Source organism: Barbus barbus, assembly GCF_936440315.1.
Source record: "Barbus barbus genome assembly, chromosome: 13".
Taxonomy (NCBI): Eukaryota; Metazoa; Chordata; class Actinopteri; order Cypriniformes; family Cyprinidae; genus Barbus; species Barbus barbus.
This window is the reverse complement of record NC_136741.1, coordinates 25684036-25711083: the sequence shown is the minus strand read 5'-3', so window position 1 is coordinate 25711083 and position 27048 is coordinate 25684036. Positions and strand designations below refer to the sequence as shown.

The window sequence follows — 27048 nt, the reverse complement described above, 5'->3', positions numbered from 1 at the left end:
AATAATGACAACACCACATCAAGTGCGATCAAACTTGTAAAAGAAACATTGGTTGATATATCGCATCTAAGACATCTAATTATATAAAATAGCATGGCATTGAAACAAGAGAAGGGTACGAATGGATGCCATCAGTTATTACTAACCCCCTGTCCCTGGAAGAAATTGAGATTTCACCACCTACAGTTCCCATCTTGGGTGACAAAACATCCAGTTCGTGTCACAGACAGCCTGTGTTTTTTCTCTTTATCTCCAAGTTTTTGTGACATTTGCATTTTCACACTACGCCAATGCTTTGTTCTTGTTTCATCGTGGGGGACAGAAATACTGCCGCGTTCTCCCAGAAAATGTAACAACTTCATTTCAAAAGATCAATTATCAGCATACAAATGAGAATGCTGGTATATGACAGCATGTCAAGAAACTTTGTGTAACCGTTAAAAAAACGGCCACTTCCCATCTGCTGCTGTAACTATGGCTACGGGCTCTCCTTTGATTGACAATTCTCCCTCAACTTCACGACGAGGTGATGCAAGGATACTCTATAGCGTTCTCTAATCTCCTTCATGTTTTAAGCTGAGGTTCTTGAAGTGAGGTAAAGAGGAGAAGTGAATTAGAATGAGAAGCTAAGAGAGAGAAGGTGGGAAGTCTGAAGAGCAGCTGTCGTCTCAGATCAAGAGAACCAAGCAGTGTCATTTTACAATAAGTTGTTAAACTTCAAATATACTGCCTCTCCAACCTTCTCCACAAGGAGTAGGTGTTACAAAGCATCAGACCATGGAAGGTTAACAGGGCTGTTCAATGATATACCATGATCTTTTAGCGTTTTATTTTTGACATTTTAAGGAAAATCACATTGCCACGCATCACATGTGATGTCTCACACAACATATAATACCAGTTAAACGTTTAAACACAATTGACTCCAAACTAAAAAGCTTTTGATATTGTGCTTAAATACTTAAAATTAGTTTTCTAGTCTGATATGAATTTTACACTACATTACCATTCAAAAGGTTGGGGTTGGTACATTATTTATTTATTTTGGAAGATGTTACAGTCTATTGTCTATTGTAACAGTACTATTGTTAAATATTACTATGATTATTTTTGTAGCAGACATTACTCCAGTCTTTAATGTTATATGATCATTCTAATATGATGATTTGGTGATAAAGATAAATTTCTTCTTATTATTATCAATGTTAAAATGGTTCCACAAATGTGTTGCATGAATAGAAAGTCTAAAAGAACAGCATTTTTTTTAAATAGAAATATTTTGTAACATTGTAAATGTATGTAATTTAATGCAACTTGCTGAATTAATATATATATATATATATTAACCTAAATAAATAAATTAATTAATACTTTATTACCCAAAACATTTGAACTTTATTCACTTATTTACAAAATGACACTTTAAATCTTTTATTAATATTCTAAAATTAAAATTTGGAAAATAAAACTAATACAAAATTAAGTTTTTTTAATGTTTAACTCGTAGTGTTATATAATTCAAGCTCACTACATGTACACAAAATTGCTAAAATTAAACAAGCATTAATATAATATAAATTTCTAGAACCTAAAATTTGTCTAACAGTACATATTATGACAAAATGGAAAATAGATGATTCCAATGGTTGCGTGGCAGTGATAAAATCTAATTTAAGACTGTCTATGCTTTGTTACACAGCACAGTATTTGCAAATTAAATCAATATTTTATGTTGATTAATTTATAAGTAGCCATAATATACAGTGATTGTCCTGTCAGGGTTTATTTTGTAATAATGACCAGCTGATAGCACATTTCCTTACTTATTTAAGGCAAAAATATTATTCTATATTTTTATTTCTGTTTATTATTCTATGACTGAATCAATCTGACTACACTGGGTTATACAAACAAAAGTATTTTTTATGGGCTAGATCAAGTAGAAAAGCACTTTTTTAACTTTAAAGTGTAGTTTGACATAAAAATAATAGTACTGAGGTATGATTACATAGGATCACAACATCAAACTCCTCGTGGCAGTGACAGCTATAACCAGACGCTCCATTTGCTGAGCACATGCTTTACGTGCTCATGCTCAAACAGACATTACGTAGCAGACTATACAACACCATCTGGCTCAGGACACAGGAGGCGGTTTGAGGATCTGTTGCACACTTTAAGTCTTTCTGCTTAACAAATTCTTTACTAAAACCTTCTTCCAAGAAGGTAGACACACACCAGATGCCTTAGCTCAAAAGTTACAATCGCAGCTTTGATTATCCTCTGGGCTTGTGCATGAGCTTAAAGGGTAGTTCAACTAAAAGTATAAACATTCTGCCATCAACCTCATGTCATTTCAAATGCATATGACTTTGTGGAACCCAAAAATAAATTTGAAAGAATGTACTGACCAAACATTCGCATTTAATATGATTACAACAGCTTTCAATCTTCAAAAATGACACTAAATACTACAAAGTATCATAAAAGTGGTCTGTTTGACTTGTGCACTTTAAAGTCAATAATATAATACAATAACTATAAGTGGAAGTCATTATTCACTGAAAATGTTCCCCTCCTGTGAGCAATTAACTAGAGAACTGCCACAATCAAAAGTGTTATGGTGCTTCTGCATACTTTGTGAAGCTTCATTTTGAAGATTCATTATATTTGAATGAAAAAGCATGGAGAGTACATTTTTAAAAATCTATTAATTTCCACAGAATAAAGAAAGTCATATAGGTTTAGGAAGACATGGAGGCATTGGGGGAGGGATGGGAGTTCATGAGGTTGAACTTAATGCACTTTGAAAGTGATGGACACTAGAGCTGTCGAGAGAAGGACATTCATCAAAAGGCTCCATGATTCAAGCTTCCTGACAGGAAAGAGGAAGCTACTGATTAGCTTTTCCATTAAGCTTGATCAATTCCAGAACAGCACATATATCTGTCTTTCTGCAGCAGATCTGAACAGTGTCAGGGGAACATGTTCGTTTGAAGCCATCGAACCGGAAGCTCCATTAACATACTTAAAAATATACTTAACTATTGAGAAATCACAGCATGTGAAGGAGACCAAAAACAGGGCCAGGCCGATATATTACTAAAAACTAAATATTTATAAAAAAAAAATATATATATATTTTTTAAGGTATTTTCAGTCATTTGACAATATTTTTGAAGATATATCTCAATTATGTATTGCTTGAAAATGCTTAAAAATACCCTACCATTCAAAGTTTTGGGATCAGCAGTTTTTTTTTTTTTTTCAATTAATCCTTTTGGTAACACTTTATTTTAGGGTCTCTTAACTAGTTGCTTATTAGCATGCATATTTACTAGAATATTAGCCATTTATTAGTAGTAATTAAGCACATATTAATGCCTTATTCTACATGACCTTATTCTACGTCCCTAATCTTACCCAATGCCTAAACTTAACAACTATTAATAAGCAGAAAATCAGGAATTTATTGAGGGAAAAGTCGTAGTTAATAGAGAATAAGTGTTTCCTATTCTAAAGTGTTACCATACTTTTATTTAGTAATGTTAAATATTTCAAACAAGTGCTGTTCTTTTGAACTTTCTATTCATCAAAGAAAACTAATTCAAATAGAAAATGTAGCCTTGATGAGCATAAAAGACATCTTTTAAAATCTTGTCCACCACAAACTTGTGAATGGTAGTACATATGTAACGGGGCGAACAAGACGTGAGGTGTGCGGATCTATGTGCAAGCTTTTATTTATAAACATGGTCAATTCACTGGCAGGGTCAAACAACAGCAGACAGGTATGGCATGGGAAAGACAAGGCTATAGTCACTGAGAGGGCTCCGTAGAGTAGCTATCGCTAGGATATACGCAAACAATACTCGGCGATGACAGAGAGGAAGTCCAAGGCTTATAAAGTGTGTGTGATTTGTGTGATCAGTGAAATCAGCTGTGTGTGTCGTCAGTGCAATGGATGATGGGAACTGTAGTCCAATGGTGAAGTGCCTGTAGTGTAGTGTAGTGCAAGAGTCCATGTGGTGAGCGGGTGACCTCTGGTGGTGAACGAATGGAAGTTCATGGCCAGGATTCGTGACAACATATCTCAATAATTATGATTTTTTTTTAAAACAGCTCAAATATGCCAAGAAGATTCAACATGTTTAATGTAAGAACTAAAAATAAAAAGAATTTAACTGAGTCTGATTAAAAGTAATTTCCACTACATGAATCTGCAATCAGATTATATATCTGATTGCAATCTCATTTATATCTATCTTCACAATTTTCCTTTATATGCACCAATTTAAGAATTACTATTTTTTAACTAAAACATTTGTAATCTATAAAAACATCCTATACAGGAATATTGAGCAAACAAATGGCATGAGTTTGGGGTGGGACTATTTTATGGTCAACCAATGGCAGATGTGAGCAGCATTCAGAAATCCTGTCTGAAAGCACTCACTATTTTTAAGAAAAATGTTAATGTACAGCTATGATGGGCAGAACATTGGTCCAATGAGATTTCATTGTTGGTGGGACAACCCAGTGCAATGCTGCAGAAATACAAAGGACAAAAACTTTTAGAATTTTACCGCTTATCATGTTGCACCTGCTTAGGACACAGTGTAAAGCTACTGATGCCAATGTGCACTGGCACGAAAGAGCCTATGCATTTCTGGAATTGTAAAAACGGGACTGAGGTACAATTTACCGAAGCAGTGATGCAGATGACCAAACAGCAGTGTTTTTGCAGTGGCAAGTTGGCAGTCAACTCACCTGTAAAAAGGAGGAGGGTCACCTTGTGCCTCACAGCTGAAAACCACCTCCCTGTTCTTCTCCATGGAGTCTACTGGAAATACAATGCTGCCTGGCTGCTTCGTGAACACGGGGCTCTGCAGCGTGTTGCCTACAGACAGACAGAGAGAGAGAGAGAGAAGGAGAGAAAGAGAGCGATAAGCACGCTCCACTTACAGACACCCAACCTGCTTGCAAAACAAGCTATTAGCTAGTGGCTCTGAGCAGGCCAGCACTAGTAAGGCATTAGAGAGTCAAACCACAAGCAGACAAAACATATCAATTAATTCAACTAACACCACGGCAACTGTAATGGAATCGCCGTTGATTGATATAGAACAAGGGTTTGAGGACACGCGTTCATCGCTTTCTATCACCCCTGTGGTCTGTTTTTAACCTTCGCTATGGCAGTGCAGTAGTAACGGAAAACGCTTGGGCAATTAGACGTGCGGTAAACGCCTCTCAGTTGTGATTTGAGGCTCTTCCTGTGAAGTGACACACTGAGATTGCTCACGCAACCTACTCAGTTAAAGCTGCATTTCTTTAAAGCTGCATTCATTAGTGTGAAAATAAAACGAACCACCAAGATATTATTTTGGATCAATCTGTTAAATATATTCAGAGATATTCATTTATATTTTAATGCTTCTTCAACTTTTTCACAAAATCTCACTCAATACGTGTTAACATCATCAGATACAAAAATAATGTCAAATACATAAATATTGACAAGTGAAGCTTCACTAAAAAAAACTATATATATATATATTTATAAAAAGTCATCATTTGAATAATTCAGGTAAAAGAGAATACAAAATATACAGTATTAAACACAATCTAGTGATGGGCTTTAATCACTTTCATAGAAGCAATGTTGCTATTCTCAAAAATAGCGCCTGGTAAATTGCCTTGTGCATGTTTTTTTCACACTTCTCAAAATATGCAAGTGAATTGAAGTAATATTATAAAGTGACAAAACTAACAGAATATAATAAGAAAGCTGAAGACACATGGGTGAAGTTAATAATGCTACAGTTACAGTTGCAGTTGCAGTGTCTTATGTTACTGGACAAAACAGTTCTACGAACTGTTTCTTTACTGTATTTGGAAAGTCCTCACAGTTACATAAAAGAGTCTCCACTGAAAAAGAGTGTGATGTGAATGTCACTTGGTTTAATTTACACACAACACACCTGAAGGAAAAACTATCATTTTCTATAATTTTACACCAACAGCATTAGCTGATTAAATTTGTACTTTTTATGTTTTTACATGTTGTTGGTTAGTGTATGTTTGCTGGCTCTGTGCAAAGAAAACTCATTAAGTATTGCACTTCACCTCACTGGATCTCTGACCAACTGATCTAGCAAATTGTGCAAAAGGGAAGGAAAAAACAAATGAAGTAGAACTGAGACTAACTTAGTCTGAAGCAGCCATAAAAAGCTCTAAAGGCAATCAGATGCACAAACAAGCAGCAGGACTGAGCATTTTCTGACCAAAACCAGAGAACATCTGCACATGTTTCAGCTTCAAAATAACAGAAAAAAATAGCTTTTTTTTTTTTTAGAGGCAGGGGGTGTCAGCACATCGTGGTCAGCACATCAAATAAATACGAGCAGCTTAAAAATATTTAAATCATTATTTAAACAAGCAATAAATAGAGGGAAAAGCAGCAGAAATCATAACCTTTTTCTTTCTGTTCTTTTCTGCGAAATCCATTTAATTCCATTGACTGAAAAATGCTTTCTGGTTTGAGAACTTGTATTGCTTTCAGGAGACAAAGTGAGAGATACACTTTAAGCTTCTTTAAAGGAGCAAAACGTTGGATTTTTCCAAACTTTTCTAAAACATTATTTCTTCTTAGGCAGCTTGATTGCATAATGTTTTTGCCATAAGCCATGTAAATGTGTTTTGTACCTCAGATAATATTCAAAATGTGTCAGCCCCCCCCCCCAAAAAATCCAATAGTTAATATATTACAAATATATTTCTACATTTCTTCTGGATACGCAAAAATGAAAGAGCAAATTTGTTTTGTGAAACACATCAGTTTCACAAAAATATGTTCCAAAATTTTTTAAAAAGTAGTGTATCAGCTCACTCATATACAAATCAGAAAAACAATTCAGATTGAAAATAAAATAAAATAAAATAGACAACAGTATAACTTAAAATCCATAAAACAGGCTGTCAGTTCCAACATTTCTATCAAATACCTTTTTAAACATAACAGATTACAGATTATTTTGTGCTATACATTGAATGTTGATTTATTTCCTATATTTTAATATCACTCTTGTTACAATACATTCCAAAAATATTACTAATTGACTTTGTTGTATTAAATCGTGATTTAAATAAAAGTATGGAAATAATTTATATCATTGAACCAACAAAAATATGTTCAATTTTGCTAAATGAAATCAAGTGACCACCTGCTTTGAAATCAGCATAATTTGAGAATATATGTAAAATCTTAGGAAATCTGAAAATACGTATAAACATTTTTCAAATGAAAAGCTTTGTAATGTGATCAAATATCAAAAAGATAACCAGCTCTCATGTTTTGTTTCATCTCAAAATTGCGTGTCACTATTCACCATCCATTCTGCAAGAACCGATGTGTCTTTCAGGGGTAAGTGGATACTTACATCACCGGTAAAGAGCGAATTCGGTACTAAGTGCCTTATTTTGCAACCTTCATTTTCACTTTGTTGGATTGGGTGTGTATGTGTGAGCAAGCTTGAACAGTTGTCTACATATTAACACAGTAGAATTTCATCCACAGTGCATAAAACTAAACGGTGAGTGTGTGTGGATCGCTGCCACCTGTACGGCTGCTCTCTAGGTCCCGGGTGCTTTAATTGGGCTTGTTTTGCTTCCCATCACGAAGACAGATACTTCATCGCAGCTCTAACTATCTCCAATAATTCTGCCTGTGACATGAAAATGACAGCCCCTTATTTCAGTGTCAGAGACACCGCGGTGCATTCCCTCTGTACCCGGTGATAAACACTACTCCACAAACACTATTTGGATTTATAAAACCTATTTGACAAAATATGAGGAGGTTTTTAGGATATCAAATTCAACCTGAAATCAAAATGTATTCTTTATTATTGATTTTAATGTGCACAATTAAAGACACGTGTTGATCCAGGTTCAGCTCCACTTTTCTGTCAGATCTCAACTATGATATCAAATAAAAAGCCACTAAAATAATATAAAAATGGAAATATAATAAAAAACGAATAGTATATATACACTACCATTCATAAGTTTGATAGGATTTTTGAACAAGGCAGCATTTATTTGATCAAAAATACAGTAAAACAGTAATATAGTGAAATATTATTACAATTTAAAATAGCTGTCCTCTATTTTAATATATTTAAAAATATATATTTATTGCTGTAAAGGCACAGCTGAATATTCACAGCAGTCATTCAGTCTTCAGTGTCACATGATCCTTCAAAAATCATTATAATATGCTGATTTGCTGCCCAAGAAATATTTCTTGTTACTATTAATGTTTTATTGGTTAAAATGTTTGTGGAAACATTTTTTCTGGAGAGTTCAATGAGTAAAAGAATTCAAAAGAACCGCATTTATTTGAAATTAAATGGTTTTGTAACACATTTTTACATTCACTTTTGATCAATTTAATGCTTCATTGCAAAAAACAAAAACAACAAAAAAACATTTTATTATATTAAAATTAGACATACGATCCATATTTTATACAATTTAATTTTTTCTGACCTATCAAGCCACTCAAACCAACAGAGTTCTTAAGGCACCACAATGTTTACACTATTTGGCCAAATCTAATAACTGGGGCAAAATAAAGTATTTATCAAAAACACTTTTCAATCCATAAGAGATTTCTTCACCCAGTATGTACATAATTTCAGAGGGAGAGCTCTAAAAATATTGTGTATGTTTGACACTGGAGTGTTATATTGTCATATGTTACTGTTGATGTTGGATGCAGAGGGGCCAATCACCTGTACAAACACAAACGGAATATATCCAGAGGACATATGACACAAGGCATGAGACATATTTCACAAACCTTGCATCATGTCTTGCTCCATGATAACGTACAGCAATGAATAACAACACCACTAGTACTGACAAGACTTTTCTATGAGAACTTCCTAGCCTTCTGAGGTTAACACAGGAAAGAGTAAACAAAGTTAACGTTTTAATTAAAACCAAGATCTTTAAAGTCGAATTAAACGATAGCACCAGCACAATTAGTCAAGAACAGGTGCGTGCATCCTTTGGGATGAGGAGTGGGTTCAAAACTGCAAGAGTGCACCTCCTGTTCTTCAACCAGCATGTGTTGCGATCAACCGCATATCCCAGTCAGTCAATTAACAACGCATGCTCATTAAAAGATCCCTGCAGTGTCAAGAAAGAAAAATGAAACACGACAGGGTTTAAACTTTAGTCTCACTCACATTTTCCTCATTGAATTAAATTAGCTCCTTGAAAACATCTCGGCTTGCTCTGACAAACATGCTATGAGCGTTAGGAGAAAGTCAGAGAGAAGGTAGGAACGGGGACGGTTCGCAATTTTCTATGAATAAAACATTTATCGATATATGCATATGCAGGAGAAAATGTTGAGCAAGTGCAATCAACAACAAAATCTCCATATATATAACATCTATTTATATATAACATCTATAACATAGATATATAAATGCATCATTCATTCATTCATTCATTCATTCATTCAACAACAAAATGAAGCAAGTGCTAGAAAAGAAGAAAAAAAAAAAAAAACGAGATCCGACAATGGTAGGAAAGAAAACAGGGCCAGCCGTGAATCGCTGACATCACCAATTAGCAAGGGCTTGCATGCGCAGCCATCTAGGGATGCGTGCGTCTTCATGCAGCCACGAGAAGAATAATTGCGTCCCCAGAGATGGAGCAGGTGAGTCCACCTGGAGCGAAACAAGGGCTTCTGTTACTCAGAAACAGTCTTGGCTTTCATCAACAAGAAGTCAGCTCCCCGCTAATACTGTCATCAATGAACTGCGATGAAAGCTAATGAAAGCTTTAATGCAGTCACTTGCAGGTAGCCGAGCGGCCCGGTATTAAGACGTCATCCTGTGTGAGATTATTTTTCACAAAGTCAGGAGGTACTTGAAATATCACAGGCGCTGGAGTGTCTCACTAAAAATTGATTACTTGGGGGTTCTGGTCTCCTTCAAAGACCAGATGGAGAGACTGAGGCTGAGGCTGCAGAAATGCAGACGTGGACGAGGATCAGGACAGCGCTGTATCACGGCCGCAGCTGTACTCCGCTAGATGCTCTTTTTGAGGAGTCTGCAGGGCTGTGCTAATAGGGCACTGCCGCTGTTGGCCTGGCAACGGAACACAGGGTGGCGTAGACCAGATGCCGTTGACCACAGAAAGGTTATTGCATCTATTGAACAACCGAGGGTGCAAATAGCAGTGGGAAAAAAAGAGCAATAACATTACAAAAGGTTGCAAGTTTCTCTTATCTCAAACCTCTTGTTTGGAGGTTTACAGTGATTTAAGATAAAAAGGGGGAAATGGGAAACACAGGCAGAATCGCAGAATGGAGTTATAAAAAGGGAATTTACTATACAACGCTGAAATTTTAAAGGAGACCTATTATACCCCTTTTCACAATATGTAATATAAGTCTCAGGTGTCCCCAGAATGTGTCTGTGAAGTTTCATGTGTCTTTGAAATACCCCACAGATCATTTCTTATATCATTTTGAAAATGCCTAGTTTGAGTGGAAGCAGAAACACACTGTTCTTTTTCATGTTTTCTGGGTTGGTTGATGCACCGGGTACCTGATTATAGACCTTAATCATGGAAAAAGTCAGATTTTCATGTTATGTCATCTCTTAGATTTCAATTGATTAGACATGCCTTTTGATTATTAAAATGTAACTTTTTTTGGAAAGCAGAATTTGGGAAAAATTAGAAATTTAGGAATAAATTAAAGATTTAATAGGGTGTTAATAATGTTAATAATTTAATAATGTATTTTTTATTAAACTTAATAACTTTAATTGCACGTTTCATGCTTTCAATTAATTAGACATGCTTTTTGATGACTAAAATTGAAAGTAACTATTAAAATGGAATGCAGAAAAATGTTAACAAAAAATAAATAGAAAAAATTCCATCTCACTTTTGTTCCGAAAGTTTAGGTAGAAACGTAAAATTATTTAAAATGATTGTCAAATATTATTTTGTTTGTTTGCTTTTCAGCACATTTATTTATTAGTGTCTAATTGGCATTTGTGTTTTGAGGGCAGCTTGCAATATATAAAAATAAGGCAATGATGAGAGTAATAACATGGCAAACTCTGATAGGAATATCTCATTGTCATTTCTACCCTGTCCAACTCTGTTCTGTTCTATGACACATAATTTACTGGGACATTGTCAGCATGCAGACTGCAATGCTGGATCAATGCAGAGCAAGAGGAGCTGCGATTGGTTCAGGGCTCTTGACACGCTCCAATCATTGATCAAGCCCCTGAAAATTCATGAGCAAAAATTCCAACATGTATTGAAGGCCTTCATAAATCTGCTCCTGGAGTATTAGTTCCGCTGTGTGGCTAAATCATGGGCTGTCAATAATTCAGCTGAAATAATTCACTTCTCAAGTGCTTCTGACAGCCAAAATATATAACAAACTATGCATGATAATGAGCAAAATCAGCAGCGGCAGCTGCTAAGACTAGTTTGTGTTTGATTAATGAAGTATTAATTAATCTTAACACTGCGCTACTCTTTGTAATGATCAGATTAAAGGTTTTTAAGTCTCAGCTATAGCTGCTTTTATTAATGACAAGAGATGTATTGGCGCAAGAAGACCAATATCCAGAGTCTCATGAGCAAGACCAATTATTTTTGATGATGCGAATGGACATTAATTAATGCAAAATGCTAACAAAACTGTACCAAGACGTGCTTTTATAGGCATGCTACCATGTTCGTACCATGTTCTTGGAAACAAATAACACAATAACATGGTATTCTTGGAGTGACACTGTGGTATCAGATGGTTATAGTTAACTGAAATAAAACATTTTAGGTGACAAAAATAAGTGTTAAAAATTTAAATAAAATTTCAGTTCGATAACAAGGCAATATTTCACTTAGTTTAACTTAATGTACCAAAATATCTAAACCCAATTTAAAAATGAACAGAAACTAATAAACTGACCAAAACACAAAACAAAGTTACTAAAATTCAAATGAAACTCACAAGCAATCCTTTAACTGTGGTAAAATCACTGTAAAGCATAGCCTCGAGTGGCTTATTGCATTCATAAATTAACAGTAAATGCAGTATTTATATTTATTAGTAAAATCAATCATCACAATAATGAATGCTGCAATTAATGTAATCATTAGCCTTAAGTGTTCAGCTTCAACTTCCCACGCAGCTGCAATAGGTCATCTGTTTTAAAATGGTCTTGATTGAGCTGAATGGCTAAATAGAAATAGTTGAACATATTAAATACATAAAAATGCATGCTTAAATGCATATTTCTAAGTCTGACATTCTCTATTCACGTCTATCACGCCGCCACTAAATGACAAGTGTCAGACATCTCAAGAATGTCAAACTTTAAGAGTGTTTGTATAATGCAGAATGCAACACTTTTATATTCAATTCATTGCAGTGTCTGTCACCATGACAACATTTGTAACAAAGTCTGCGTGTGACGGTGACCTCACATGCCACATCTCGAAATCAAACTTAGCAAAGAGCACCGACTCAAAAACTTAGTTAACTTTTCTCGTTCTCTCTCGTCTGAGTGTGGATTTGAAGATTCAAGTCTTATTCATGAGGATAAAAGAAAGTATGATGTGAAAAAAGGGATGTTTCAAGGTGAGAACATCAAAGTGAGAGCACTTGTCTCTTGTATTGAAGACAAATGGCTACTTACTGTAGTTACTTCAACTTTACAACTTAAGACTTGCAGGAAAAAGTAATCCGTTTTATTGAAAACACACGCATTGCTAGAGAATTCAGTGTGTCTTTTAAAGGAAAGTCATTAGAGCTTACAAGCTTTAAACTTTTAAAATCCCATTCCAAATACACAAACCACAATCTCTGTGACCAGGTGACCATGCGAATGTACAGATCTCACCACAAACCACAATGTGAATAGAGAATAAATTACAACGAGCAGACAAGGCAAAACCCTCTTTAGAAAATCCAAAATCTATTGCATTAATTTCCGCACACCATAAGCCATGGGCAGAGGAGCTTTTCCACCCTCAGCTCTTATAGATATGGGCAGATAAGTCTGTTTATAACCCAGACTTGAAGCCAATTGTGTGCTTGTTCTCCCTTGGGTTTGGAAAAAGCTGAACTTCGTGGTACGGTCCGCTCTTTTTATATCTGTAAATCCAACCGTGGCAGACGACACACGGCGTGCCCTGGTGAACTTTCGAGAAAACGTATTCCTCCATGCTCGATGAGGCCTTCAACACATCTGATCATGCATTTGTGTGAAGGGAGTGACAGAAAGCTATATAAATTGGTTCAAGGTCAGGGAACGATGATAACGCTCGCTGCCCGTATTGTTCATGCTCTGCGGGAGCCATTAGAGCGAATGGGGTTCTGTGAGATGGGGCTAGTCCGGCGCCAAAGGGGAATATCCATCTTTGGATTGATAAATGATAATGGAAAGAAAAAGATATAGATATGAGTACTTCAGCCACATGTGGATATGATCTACATTAAATATTGATATATGGAAAGAATGGAAATAATCATGGTGGATGTTTTATGTTGGTTTGAATAAATGCATATTCCTTGCAGGAAAGGTGACCATTCAGATTTCAGTCTGATTTTTTACTCTTACGTAATCCTAAATGACGCATTTTAAAACAGAAAGAGATATTTAATAAACTGCTCTGGTGACCAGTGGAAAAAATACAACAAACATGAAGTCATACAATAGATTTGTGTGAGGGAACTATTCAAATATTTTTTTTGTTAAGTGAAATAAACTGAAGCTTTCTAACTGAATTAGAAACTTAAAAATTTGAACTTCAACAAATGAAATGAAGTTTAGGTTGAAGTACTAAAATTACTACAACTGAATATGGAATACAAAAAAATAAAGCTAACAAAAATTAATAAAAATGACCAAAAATAAATACAGGGCTTGAAAACGAAAAAAGCCAATCAATATTTTAACGTTTCCGTTCCTGCGTTCCTCTGTATTATTACCGTTCCGAAACCGGTTCGAGTAGAAAAATTAATGGTTATATAATAAATACGGACAAATAAAAATTGTCTTTGCCTATAATAATAATAATAATAATAATAAAGTACAGTGTTTTCTTTACACAAAAGTAAGAAAAAAATACAGAAAGAGATGGTCTCTTAATCCGCTGTGCTTAGTCACAGCCAATACAGCATCATCTTTTCTAGATTTTTAAATATCTAAATGTATTCTATATATATATATATATATATATATATATATATATATATATATATAGGCATTTCACTCACTGGATGCGTCAGCATTGCATTTGCATAGTCTGTACTACTTGATTTCCTGATTGGTTGACAGCAAATTTCAAATATTAAATGGAATGATAAAATAACGTTATTAACCGGCTAATGGTAATTTAAAATTTTCGATTCTGTTTGGAACTGTAAAATTTTATTTCGTTTCTGTTTCCAGTTCTGTTCCAGTCAAAATTTTGTTCGTTTCCGGTTTTCGTTTTCGTTCCTTGAACCAGTTCAGAGCCTTGAACAAACAACAAAATTACTAAAGCTTAAATTAAAATAAAAACTGAAAATATGAAAATATTAAAAAAATAATACATTTAACAACTTGATATTTCAATATATTTGGCTTTAAGAAATTAAAATTAAGCCACTATTTTGGACTTTTACGATTACTATTTGTAGTACATTATTATTGTATTAAAGTATTGAGGATATAATGAGAATCCCCATTGAAAATTATAAGAATTACACAAAATTAAATGTTTGGACATTATGGTAATGGAAATTTTTAATGGAAAATGTAATTGCCTTGAAAATAATGCCACAAGTAATGCAAAAATCTTTTTTTCAAGATTTGAACTTGCTCTTTTCTGCAAAAATGTTAGACCTGTTCTTACTGTAAGTAAACTTTTTCCAGTGCTGTCCGTCCTTTTCTTCACAAAGTTATCTTGGTCTACTTCTCTAGTTGTGGTGCAGTACACAGCTCTCCTTTCAATGTGTGTTTCTAAGACTGGCATACCAGAAATAACAAACATTATATCTTCCAACTGGATGACAAAGTGCTCTTTTTGACCCCTTTTTCATCTACAACCCCTTCCTCTCCTCTCTCGGGATATAGTTTCGAAGTTCCAGGTCTCTGCCTGTGAGTAACACTTGCCCGAGGCAAAGTCTATTGGCCTTCCCACGAGACACAGAAACTTGTCTGGAGAAAGTGGCCCTCTGATCTGCATGAAAGCAGCATCTCCCAGCCAGAGGCTCAAAGAAACAGCAACAAATACATAAAGCAAATCAGCAAGCAAAGCCACACAGATCCCACATCCCAATCTCTCACAACAGGCAGCTGTGTAAACCTGCCCTCAAAATATGACAAAGAGGCACAATAAGAAATCACAGGAAAGATAAAGACATGAGCTGGGATTTTTGGATGAGTGACAAGCATATTTTCACTACAGATGAGCTTGGCACAGGAATCTGTTTGATGACTTCAATTTGTTTCAGGGGTGACAAGGGATTTGCATGGGGCCAAATGTTGGGATTTATTTGCATAGAATTCTCATGCCACAGTGACACCTTTGATTTTGTTCACCCTCACATTATCCCTCTCTCGCTCTTTCTCTGTCTAGTCATCTGGTGGGTGGACAGTCCATATGCTTATCATATACACAGCACACTCCTAAAGTACAAAATGATTCTTGGTTGAAGCAAATAATGAAAAATAACATGAAATTGAGTTGTTTAGTTAAAAAAGGAAACACTTCAAGTTCCGGACAAATAAAATAAAATAAAAAAACAGTACGCTGAAACTATTTAAGGAATAATACATATATACACTCGCACACTGCCATTCAAAAGTTTAGGATCAGTAAGATTTGTAGTGTTTTTTTGAATAAGCCTCTTGTGCTCATCAAGGCTGCATTTATTTGATCAAAAATACAGAAAAACAGGTAATATTGTGAAATATTATTTCAATTTAAAATAGAAGTTTTCTATTTTAATATACTTTAAAATATTTTTGATTCCTGTGATGCAAAGCTGAATTTTCATCAGCCATTACTTCAGTCTTCAGTCTCACATGATCCTTCAAAAACCATTATAATATGTTGATTTAATATCAATGATAGAAACAGTTGTGATGCTTATTATTTTTGGGACCTGTGATACTAAGTGTCAGGAATCTGGTCCATGCTCTCCTGGTTTACCACCACCAGAGGTCACCCGTTCACCACATTGACTCTCACACTACACAGCACACTGGACTACAGTTCCCACAATGCATTGCACAGATCACAGCTGTCACCATTCACTCATCACACACACCTGATGCTCATTTCACAATCACGCACTCTCTATTTAAGCCTGGGACTTGCTCTTGCTCTGGGCCGAGTATTGATCTGCGTTTAGTGCTCACCTAGCGCTAGCTGCTTTACTGTGCCATTCCGTGTTTCTGTTTTGTTCCTGTAATTGTTAGCGTTTATCACTCTCATAGCGATAGCTACTCTACGGAGCCCTAGTCGTAGTCTTGCCTAGCCTGTTTCCCTGTGTTTCTGATACCTGCCTTTGTTTCCTGGATTTACCCCTTTGCCTTGCCGTTTGGACTGTTTTCCCCTCGTTTGGATTATTGCTGTCGTTTCTGGATTATCTCTCTGCCTTGCCCCTTTGGATACTGTTCGCTGATTGTCGACCCACGCTTGCTCCACGGATTGCTCTGTCTTGCCCTTGCCATACCTGTTTGCCGATCTCTGACCCTGCCTGTTGTCTGACCATGTTTGGTAATAAAGCTTTGCATATGGATCCGCACGTCTCACGTCTCGTCAGCCCCGTAACACTAAGTCTTTACTAATATTTTTCATCAATTTAACACATCCTTGTTGAATAAAATTATTAATCTCTTAAACAAACAAACAAACGTAGCCCAGCCACAATGAATCAGTGAATCAAATAATTTTAAACAAATTCATTTAGAAATATGGAATCGGAATCTGACTAACCAATTCTATACATACTAGACTACATAATTTTTGTAAAATGTTTGTCCTGATACACTACAAGAAAAAGCATCTTGAAAAAAAAAAACATTGTGAAGACCGCTTTTTAAAAATTTGTAGCATTGCTACCGTTACATACTGCAACATCACAACTCCCCTACACTGGTAGTGACTAAATCAATCAATTACATGAAAGCAAACCAGACTTCTAACCAACCAACAGGCTTGGTTTCAGGCCCACTTGAAAAAGCTACAGCACCTCAAATTACTCTCACATCAAATAGACACAGGATTTATTCTTTCTCATGTAACTCTCGGTGTCTATCTTTGGAGATCAATAAAGCTTCTACCATGTGGACTCAACCCACTAATCTGGGCACAGGCAATCAAACCCCTGATGCATAAAAACCTGAAGTGTCATTAGAACAAATTACTGATGTTAGTACAGTGGTTACTCATAGTTTCATCATTCCACATGAACTCAATTTATCAAAACATGCAAAACATCTTAAATTCAAAAGAATTCTTCCTTTCAAAAGAACTATTTATTTAAAAATATATTTTTTTTGCAATATTATAAATGTGTTCTTAATGTTAAGAACATGTTCTTAATCATTTTTGATCAAGTTGATGCATGTTTGTTAAATAAATGTATATATTTCCTTTAAAAAATTAAATCTTACTAATCACAAAACAAAACATTACATGATCTAAATATAACATTTTTTAGAGTGAACTTTATGCATGCAGGTCACACTGTTGCCTGTCTTGCCCGGTGTCTGATATGGGCCACATTTAAAAGGTCATGTCCACAACCTCACACAAAAACATCAGATTTGAGCAGAAAATAAGAAAAGTGCAAAGTGCCTGTGTCTATAATACTAATGAAGACAATGGATAAGCTACAAATCCTCATCACACACGAAAAACATGTATTCCACATGGTATAGAGTCAGGTAGAGCTAACACACACAGATACAGGCATACACATCTACACGCACGCAAGCCAATTAAGATTCATATTATCAATTCATATTCACAAGAACAGAGGCGTGTGGAATATGTGGTGTGAAATGTGATAACATATGATACACAGCTCAATGACTACACTATTTCTTGCTAGTAGAAAGACAAACACTCGGGATATATGCACGCTCTACATCCACACATGAACAGCTTTGAAGAAAAAGATTGCATAGTTTTTCAATATAGAGAGTCGTGGAGGCGAGTCATTTGGTGTTCTATTAGCATTTGTATGCGCCGTGCCAGCGGTAGGTCGGGCAGACAGTGCTTCTTAGAACATAACACCTCACGGAAAGAAAAAATTGTTTTGTGAAAATGCTGTTTACAGAATCCCCACTGGGCCTCGCCTTTACAAGCCATGAATAACTTGGTCACCAAATGATGGGTTTCTGGGTCCCGCTGTCTGCCTTTTCACCTGTGAGTGGTCTATACAAAACAGACATACAAAATAAAAGCATAGGAACAATGACTGTGTCTGAGCTGATTGCTGTATCGGAATGATCTAACCCCCAGATTAATCAGAAAAGAAGATGCACTTAAATTATTTTATGCCCACAGTTCAAGCAAATATCTACTGACAGCCCGTCAAAGACAGAAAATTTAAGGAAAGACTATGATAGCCCCACAGTTAATTAACAGAGTATACTGGTATATTTTAAATCTACGTATGATTTTGGCAGAGGTTAAGTTTTCAGCGAAAAACAACTTTAATTTCAACCTTCTCAAAGTTTCAGAAGAATGATAACTTTTATATCACACTTTTTTCAAATTTAGCACTTAATGGCACCAGTTCCTTTCTATTTTCATAGTACAAAAAGACACATTGCGCGCAAAAAAAAAAATATATAAAAAGAAAAAAGAAATACAGCAATGTCATAGAAGAACCATTTTTGGTGTGATGAACATTTAAAAAATCTAAACTACCTTTTTCCACTAAAGAACATTTTGTCGAAAAGAAAGTTTTAATGGATACTAAAGGTTCTTCATGGAACCACAGATGCCAATAAAAAACTTTATTTTTTAATAGTGAACTTTGGTGGGGAAAGTCATATGTCTGGAATTAATAAAAGTTTTATTTCTAAGTATTATTATTTATTTTTATTTTTCAGAACTGAAATATCCAATGGCTCAGATGCTTTTTGCAATTAGGAATTGCATCCTTTTTGTTTGCAAAAATCTTGCTTCCTAATAGCAGCTGATGGCAAAGAGCACTTCACTGTCTGGAAGAAATTTGTAATCAAAGAAAAAAGGTGGGCAAATTAAACAGCTCAGCTGGTAAGGGAAAATGTCAAGTGGTTTGTTTGTAAGGCTCAAGTATTGAACTTCCACACGCATGCTTCATATAAACCACTGACAGCAAGAAACAAACATCTCAGGCCTTTTAAGTTCAACTCACATGTAAAACCAAATCACGATTTAGCTATATTCACCTATGCCGTCTCCAGTTTCCTTTTCATTGTGTGTGTGTGTGTGTGTGTGTATGTATCATGTATGTGTCATATATATATGAAAACTAAAAGAATTTCAAATCACATGAGCCAATATTTTATTCACAATAGAACATAGATAACATATAAAAATGTTATAATTTTTATCCACAAAATGAGCTCATTTCAAATTTGGTGCCTGCTACAGGTCTCAAAATAGTTGGGACAGGGCCATGTTTACCATGGTGTAGCATCTCCTCTTCTTTTCAAAACAGTTTGAAGACATCTGGGAATCGAGGTTATGAGTTTCTGGAGTTTTAGTGTTGGAATTTGGTCCCATTCTTGCCTGATATAGGTTTCCAGCTGCTGAAGAGTTTGTGGTCGTCTTTGACGTATTTTTCTTTAATGATGTGCCAAATGTTCTGTACAGGTGAAAGATCTGGACTACAAGCAGGCCAATTCAGCACCCGGACTCTTCTACTACGAAGCCATGCTGTTGTAATAGCTGCAGTATGTAGTTTTGCATTGTCCTTCTGAAATACACATCATCTGGAGATGAGCATATGTTGCTCTAAAACCTTTATATACCTTCCAAAACATGAAAGCTGCCCATACCGTATGCACTTATGCAGCCCCATACCATCAGAGATGCTGGCTTTTGAACTGAACGCTGATCACACACTGGAAGGTCTCCCTCCTCTTTCGCCCGGAGGACATGGCGTCTGTGCTTTCCGACAAGAATGTCAAACTTGGACTCGTCTGACCATAGAACACTTTTCCACTTTGAGACAGTCCATTTTAAATGAGCCTTGGCCCACAGGACACAATGACGCTTCTAGACCATGTTCACATATTGCTTCCTTTTTGCATGATAGAGCTTTAGTTGGCATCTGCAGATGGCATGGTGGATTGTGTTTACTGACAGTGGTTTCTGGAAGTATTCCTGGGCCCATTTAGTAATGTCAATGACAGAATCATGCCGATAAGTGATGCAGTGTCGTCTGTGGCCTGAAGACCACGGGCATCCAACAAAGGTCTTCGGCCTTATGCACAGAGATTTCTCCAGTTTCTTTGAATCTTTTGATGATGTTATGCACTGTAGATTATGAGATTTGCAAAGCCTTTGCAATTTGACGTTGAGGAATGTTGTTTTTAAAGTATTCCACAATCTTTTTACGCACTCTTTCATAGATTGGAGAGCCTCTGCTCATCTTTACTTCTGAGAGACTCTGCCTCTCTAAGACATCCTTTTTATAGCTAATCATGTTACAGACCTGATGTCAGTTAACTTAATTAGTTGCTAGATGTTCTCCCAGCTGAATATTTTCAAAATTTCTAGCTTTTTCAGCCCTTTGTTGCCCCCGTGCCAACTTTTTTGAGACCTGTAGCAGGCATCAAATTTCAATGAGCTCATTTATTGGATAAAGTGTAAGATTTATCCGTTTAAACATTTGTTATGTTCTCTATGTTCTATTATGAATAAAAATATTGGTCTTTTAGTTTTCATTTTATTCAAATTTAAAAAACGTCCCAACATTTCTGGAATTCAATTTGTATATATTGCAAGCATAATGTATCTGTGGAAAGTGATGAAAACAATGTAAGAGTGACGAAAATAAAAGTACTTTAGGAATACAGTGTAGGATGCAATTCATTTTATGTTAGTTTTACTACTTTGAATATTTTGTTTTTAAATGAAGTGTTGCATCATGTGAACATGTTTTTGCACTTGCCAAACTTCTCATTTATAAATTAGATTTTTTTCCCAATAAAAAGCTTCAATTAAAAAAACAATCAAATGAGATAAAGTGGTGAATTCACTTGATTATTTTATATAGGCTTTACAACGTGGTTGTTTAATACATAGCTTCTTTTTCATTGGATATCCAGAGGAAAAAAAATGCCAATACCCTGATATAAAAGGACCATTATCTGAAGAAACTGACAGTTCACCCAAAAATGAAAATTCTGTCATTATTTACCTGTATGACTTTTTTTTTCCTATGCAGAAAAAGAAGATATTTTAAATAATGTTGTGCACAACACTGGATCCCATTGTCTCTCATTGTATGAAGAAAAAAAAAATCATACAAATTTGGAATGACGAGTTTGAGTTAATAAAAAAAGTAAAAAATAGAATAAAATAAAATGGATATTTTTTTCACCCTCGTGTCATTACAAACATTTATAACTTTCTTTCCTCTCTAGAACACAAAAAAATATATTTTGAGGAATGTTTTGCCCAACATTGGACCACACTGACTTTGTTTGTACAAAAAAAAAAAAAAGTCATACAGGTTTGGAAAGACATGAGAAGTCAAATTTTCATTTTTGGGTCACATCTTCTGCCAGAAAGGGAAATCATGATGCTTGAAGTGTTCCTTGAATCATGACAGCGTTTTGAAGAAACCCAAATCTAAAATAATGCGCCTGGCCCTGAGTCAAAGAGAACAAGAGAAACAGACAGGGAATTAGAATGCAGTGTGTGTTTGGTCGAAATGTGTGTGATGCTAAGGTAATCACATGCTAACTGGGTGGGTGATCAGGGTGGAGTGATGTGTGTGTGTGTGTGTGTGTTGCAGACAGCTCGCCCCTGTCACTACGCACTGCTGTGAGAGAACAAAGGAAGATGCCTAGCAGGGGATGGAGATCATTGCGGTCCCCTCTCAGCATTCTGAGCAGTCGCCCTGCCAAGCCTCGTCTTTTCAGGGGCAAACCTTCCTCGTCTCTGCTGTTCGGCAGGTTGCACGACCTTTCCTGTCAGTTCAGCAATAAAAGGGAGTACAACACTACAACAACGAGTGCCACCCACCACTAACTGAAAATACAAGGCAAGAACAAAGATCCTTCAGTGCAAGAAAGTCAAGTACCACCAAACACAGTGTCTTTTCTGATCCAAGCATGTGTTGGGAGATAATGTAACTGAACAGATGAAAGGAATACTTCACCCATAACTGAAGATTCTGTCACTATTTACTCAACATCATGCCATTCACATTCATTGTAATTGCATGGAAAAGAGCGGCTAGTGTGGAAGAAAAGAAGTCTCACGTGAGGTGAGAGAATTTCCCTTTGAAAGGGAACTTCAGTCTTCAAATACACATTTTGACAACATTAAAAGTGATGTTCAGAGAATTTTCATGGAATTTATTCTGCTTCTTTCAGCAGCTGAAAAGTTGCAACTGCATTTTCAGTGCTGTCATGCGTCAGTATATACACTACTGATTTAAAAAACACACCCATTCACTCCTTTCCGCATTTAGAATAATATGCGAATCAGATCATAACTATTTAAAATTTTGGCTTCTTCAAAATCACCTCTCCTTGAGGACATTCTCTCAGCTAACTTAATGAGGATTCTCAGATGCTTGGGCACTTGCTGGCTTCTTATCCTCAAAAAAAAAAAAAGATTAAGAAATTAAATTAAATACAATTAAATTAAATAACAAAATTTACAAAAAGTCTGCCACATCTGCATTACCAAAACTAAAGGTAAAGAAAATGCTTAAATATACATAAGTGATCACTGATCATTTGTGGCATCTGTGGATCTTTCTCTTTCATTCCTTAAATGTAAACTACAGTAGATAATTAGCAGGACGTCATCTCACTAGTTGATTAAATACTTAAAAGAAGGTAAAAAGTGCTAATTTCACACAGACAGTGTTAAGTATGAGAAATGGGACCGCTTCTCCGAATAAGATTATGATTGATGTAAAAGAGCCCTCAGGTAAAAAAAAAAAAAAAAAAAGAAAAAATAGAGATAATAGCCACCTTAATTGTTCCTTAATTAAAATATTAAATAAATTCAAGATCCAAGTTTGAATAAACTCGTATCACCATTTCCTCTCTTTGTACATTAATTAACAACAAAGACTTTATAGATAGATGAGGGGGGTGAGTTTTAGTTCCCTACAGCCTTAATTTTCTATTTTAAGACACTGAGTGGGAAGGATCATTGACTTCAATGGTGTTGCACGGTATGAACTTTATAGGTTTGTAACTAGTTGGTGGTGACTAAAAAGTAATTGGGGAACAATTTCCCTAGTATTTCCCTCAAATCATCCACCTCACAAAGCACAAGGGTTAATCTTGTTAAAAGTAAGCAATGAAAATATTTGTGAGTGATAATGAGAATGAGATGAAAATACACTTCATTGTGATGAATTACAAGATACTGTTGACGATGATGGTAATATGTATATGTCTGTATATATATATATATATATATATATATATATATATATATATATATATATATATATATATATATATATATATATATACCAATTAAATTAAATACATGTTTGACTCATTTTAAAGGACACTGTCATTAAAATACAAAAACTAAAATAAAAAAATTGTAAAACAATCGCATTGAAACCCTATCAAACAATCAATCAATCTGTCAGTTGATTATTCAAATCAGCCTTAATGTAACACTGATATGAAAAGAGCATAATATCACACTTCTTTAGCTCTGTTTTTCTCAAAGTAACACTCAGTAATTGGCTTTCTGGAACAAGTCATTTTCAATTGTGCAGCACCGAGCACCTCTGGGTCAGTAGCGTCCCCCAGAATTTAATTTCAGCCTGCTATAAATTATATCAGTCTGACAAAGAATAAAGATTTGGATTTCTCCCTCTTCTTGATTAAATTTCACATTCTTAGCTATCAGTACATTCAAATTAATATTTCTCATCTTAGTATCCTATCTTGCAAGCTGATCATCTAATTTATATTCAAAACTATCAAGCAAACAGCCGACAGCCCTTCCTCTCGGATCTGTCCGCTGGATCCTGTTATTTACATTAACAATTGCTCTCCTATTAACTGAACTACACAGTCCTTTCTTTGCAACTTGGACTTTTCTTTCTCCTTTTTATTGATTGGGCCTATTATTTGCTAATATAAATTGCATCTGAGTTGGTTGCAATCTCCATGACGTCTTTTCAGACAGTCCCCTGGCCTATATACATAGGAATACGGAACAAGACTTCACAAAGACGAGCTGCCATGCACGCATCAAAAGTTCTTAATAAGATACTTTTACCTGCAAGGCACCCCAGGAATGACTGCAGAACCAGCAGTTTCCATAGCAACTTCATCTTCACTTTGGTACGGTCAAAGTCAACTCACATCCAATCACGAAGGTATGGAGGCCTCTCTGTGGTTTCTCGTTCTTCACTCTGCAAGAAACACAAAAAAATAGGTGCTTAGTTTGATTCAAAGATCCTCCACTCTGGTAAAGTTCTAGTAATAGTTGACCGAGTTAAAATGCAATGCTGCCATAATGTCTCAGTATTTCAATTCTGATTCGGTTCTTTTTGGCACCTGAAACAAACATGTTGAATTTGCTTTTCATAAATAAAATTGTTCACCACCTACACTTACAAGAAGGTACTATTTCAGATTTTCTACATCAGAATTCCAGGCTTAATTCAGAAAACTTACGTTTAACTGTGAAATTTACTAGCAACGTCTGAGTGAGAACTGTTACAGCAATTCGTAAAATATGTACGAATTGCTGTGAGATCGGGCTGGACATGCTGCCAACTTGAAGAAGAAAAAAAAAATTACCCATCAGGAGGTTGGAAATTGTATTGTGAAGAGTGGTCTCTACATATATGACAATATATGATACATATATGACATTGTTGAATAAAGTTGTTATTTTTGTTTTCTTTGCCCACAAAAAGTATTTTCATAGCATTGCAAAATTACGGTTGAACCACTCATCTCACATGGACTATTTTAATTCGACCTTTCTGGGCCTGGGAACAATTTCAGTTGCATTGCTCTCAATGGAGGGAATGACATGAGGGTGAGTAATTAATGACATAATTTTCATTTTTGGGTAACCTAGCCCTTTAATCTTGCATAAATCTAAACAAATTCATCTCTTCTAGCTTGTACAAAACTCCCAGTTTATTAAGTTTATTATAACGAGAATGTGATCTTATCTGGCAAAAATGCCATTAAGTTATGTGTCATTATGTGTCTTGAAGTTGTGGAGCTTTTTCTATATCAGCCCCAGGCTAAATAACACGTTCTTTCACACTCTGTACAGTTGAATACATGTGTTGAATCTTCACATAGCAAACTTCGATATCTACTGTGTGCTTGGTGTGGTTGAGGGATGTTTGTAGTGAGAATGAGGAGAGGAAGCGTTGTTTTTTGGTTCTATTTTTACTTCTCAGTTGGAGTCCCATAGGGATCACCATGGAATCGTGACCAAGTGCACACTGTGCCTAGCAAAGGAGTAATTCTCTATGTGTTTCAAGCCTTTGACAGTGCAAAGCACAAAAGCTGCTGGAAAGGGAGTTGAAATCAATGGGGTCTACAGTAAAGTCCCAGAATCCCAAAGCATTACTTGTGTCTTCTTTAAAATAGTCCTAATTTAGTGGAACAAATGATGGGTTTAATGAACAGACAGCTTCATTGTGTTTATTTTGTATTCTAGGCAATTAGAGCATCAGAGCATCTAAATATTCATTATTTCTTTAAGTAAATATAACAAAAACAAGCGGAGATAACAATATTTCACACCAAAATCAAAAAGAAAAATATTTTTCATAAAGAAAATGATGCATACTTGAGAAATTTCTTGCACTGTAACAGTATGTGAAGATAAAAATCTACAAACACACACACACACACACACACACAGAGAGAGAGTAGGTGAGGTACAATTCTGTGTAAATCATTTACCAAAAAAATTTAGCGATTCAGTCAATGAGAATACGATTTTTTCACATTACATTAATGATAATTTGGTGAGAATGTGCTCATTTATCAAAATGTCACACTGCATAAACTCTTAAGAGTTTTCTTAAGCATTGTTTGCTTTATATTCTCTTTTTCTTATGATTTTGTGGAGAAATATTCCCCAGACTTTACTAGATAAAGAAGCTTGGGTCAAAACCTTGGAGTGAGCGAAAACAAACTAAGAAATAGGTAAACTTCGCTACACTAGCAGCAATATAAACTTGAAAAATCAGAGCGTAAAACACGGATCAATCTAATCTTTGAAGTGCATATGGATTCCACTGTGCTCCTCAATACCACTCTCAGATTCCTGTTCAGACCGGCTGTCTGGGAGGGTGAATTGAGGGGCGTTCGGTTCTGAACTACCGGCTGAGAAAGACATGTAAGTGGGACACGGTGTGATTTATGTAGCATTCTACAGACTGAGCAGAGCAATCGTGAGAGGAAACATGTCAAGAGTTGCCTTGAGAAAAAGCCAAGTTCTGCTTTACAAGGAGGAAGAGCAGGAATGAAAACTGCTTGAAAGCATGACTGCCACAGTGGACAGTCTCGCAGTTTGCAGTTTATTAATTCAGCAGTGCCCATACGAAAAAGATGCTAACACCTTTCCGCTCGAATATCCGGAAGCATAATTTCTAAAGAGCTTTCCACATCGAAAATCACAAGGATTGCTGAGATTGAATCCACTTTATTTCCTGAAAAGTAACGTCAACAACTTAAGCTAAGGATTTGTCAACGCAGATCATGTCTAAAATCTTATCTGTATTTCAATCAGTCCAATCTCCAGGTCACC

At 35.5% G+C, this 27048-nt stretch overlaps 1 protein-coding gene across 1 annotated transcript in view; it reads right to left on the bottom strand.

The window, feature by feature from the left end:
* LOC306879420 (contactin-4-like) overlaps positions 1-24639 on the bottom strand; it is a 128857-nt gene extending 104218 nt beyond the window's left edge. The window contains exons 1-2 of the mRNA XM_079432355.1: positions 24535-24639; positions 4771-4900 (exon numbers count right to left, since the gene is read on the bottom strand). Of these exons, the coding sequence (XP_079288481.1) occupies positions 4771-4900; positions 24535-24595 (191 nt within the window). The 5' untranslated portion in view covers positions 24596-24639. The remainder of the gene's footprint in view (positions 1-4770; positions 4901-24534) is intronic.
* Positions 24640-27048: the final 2409 nt, after the last annotated feature.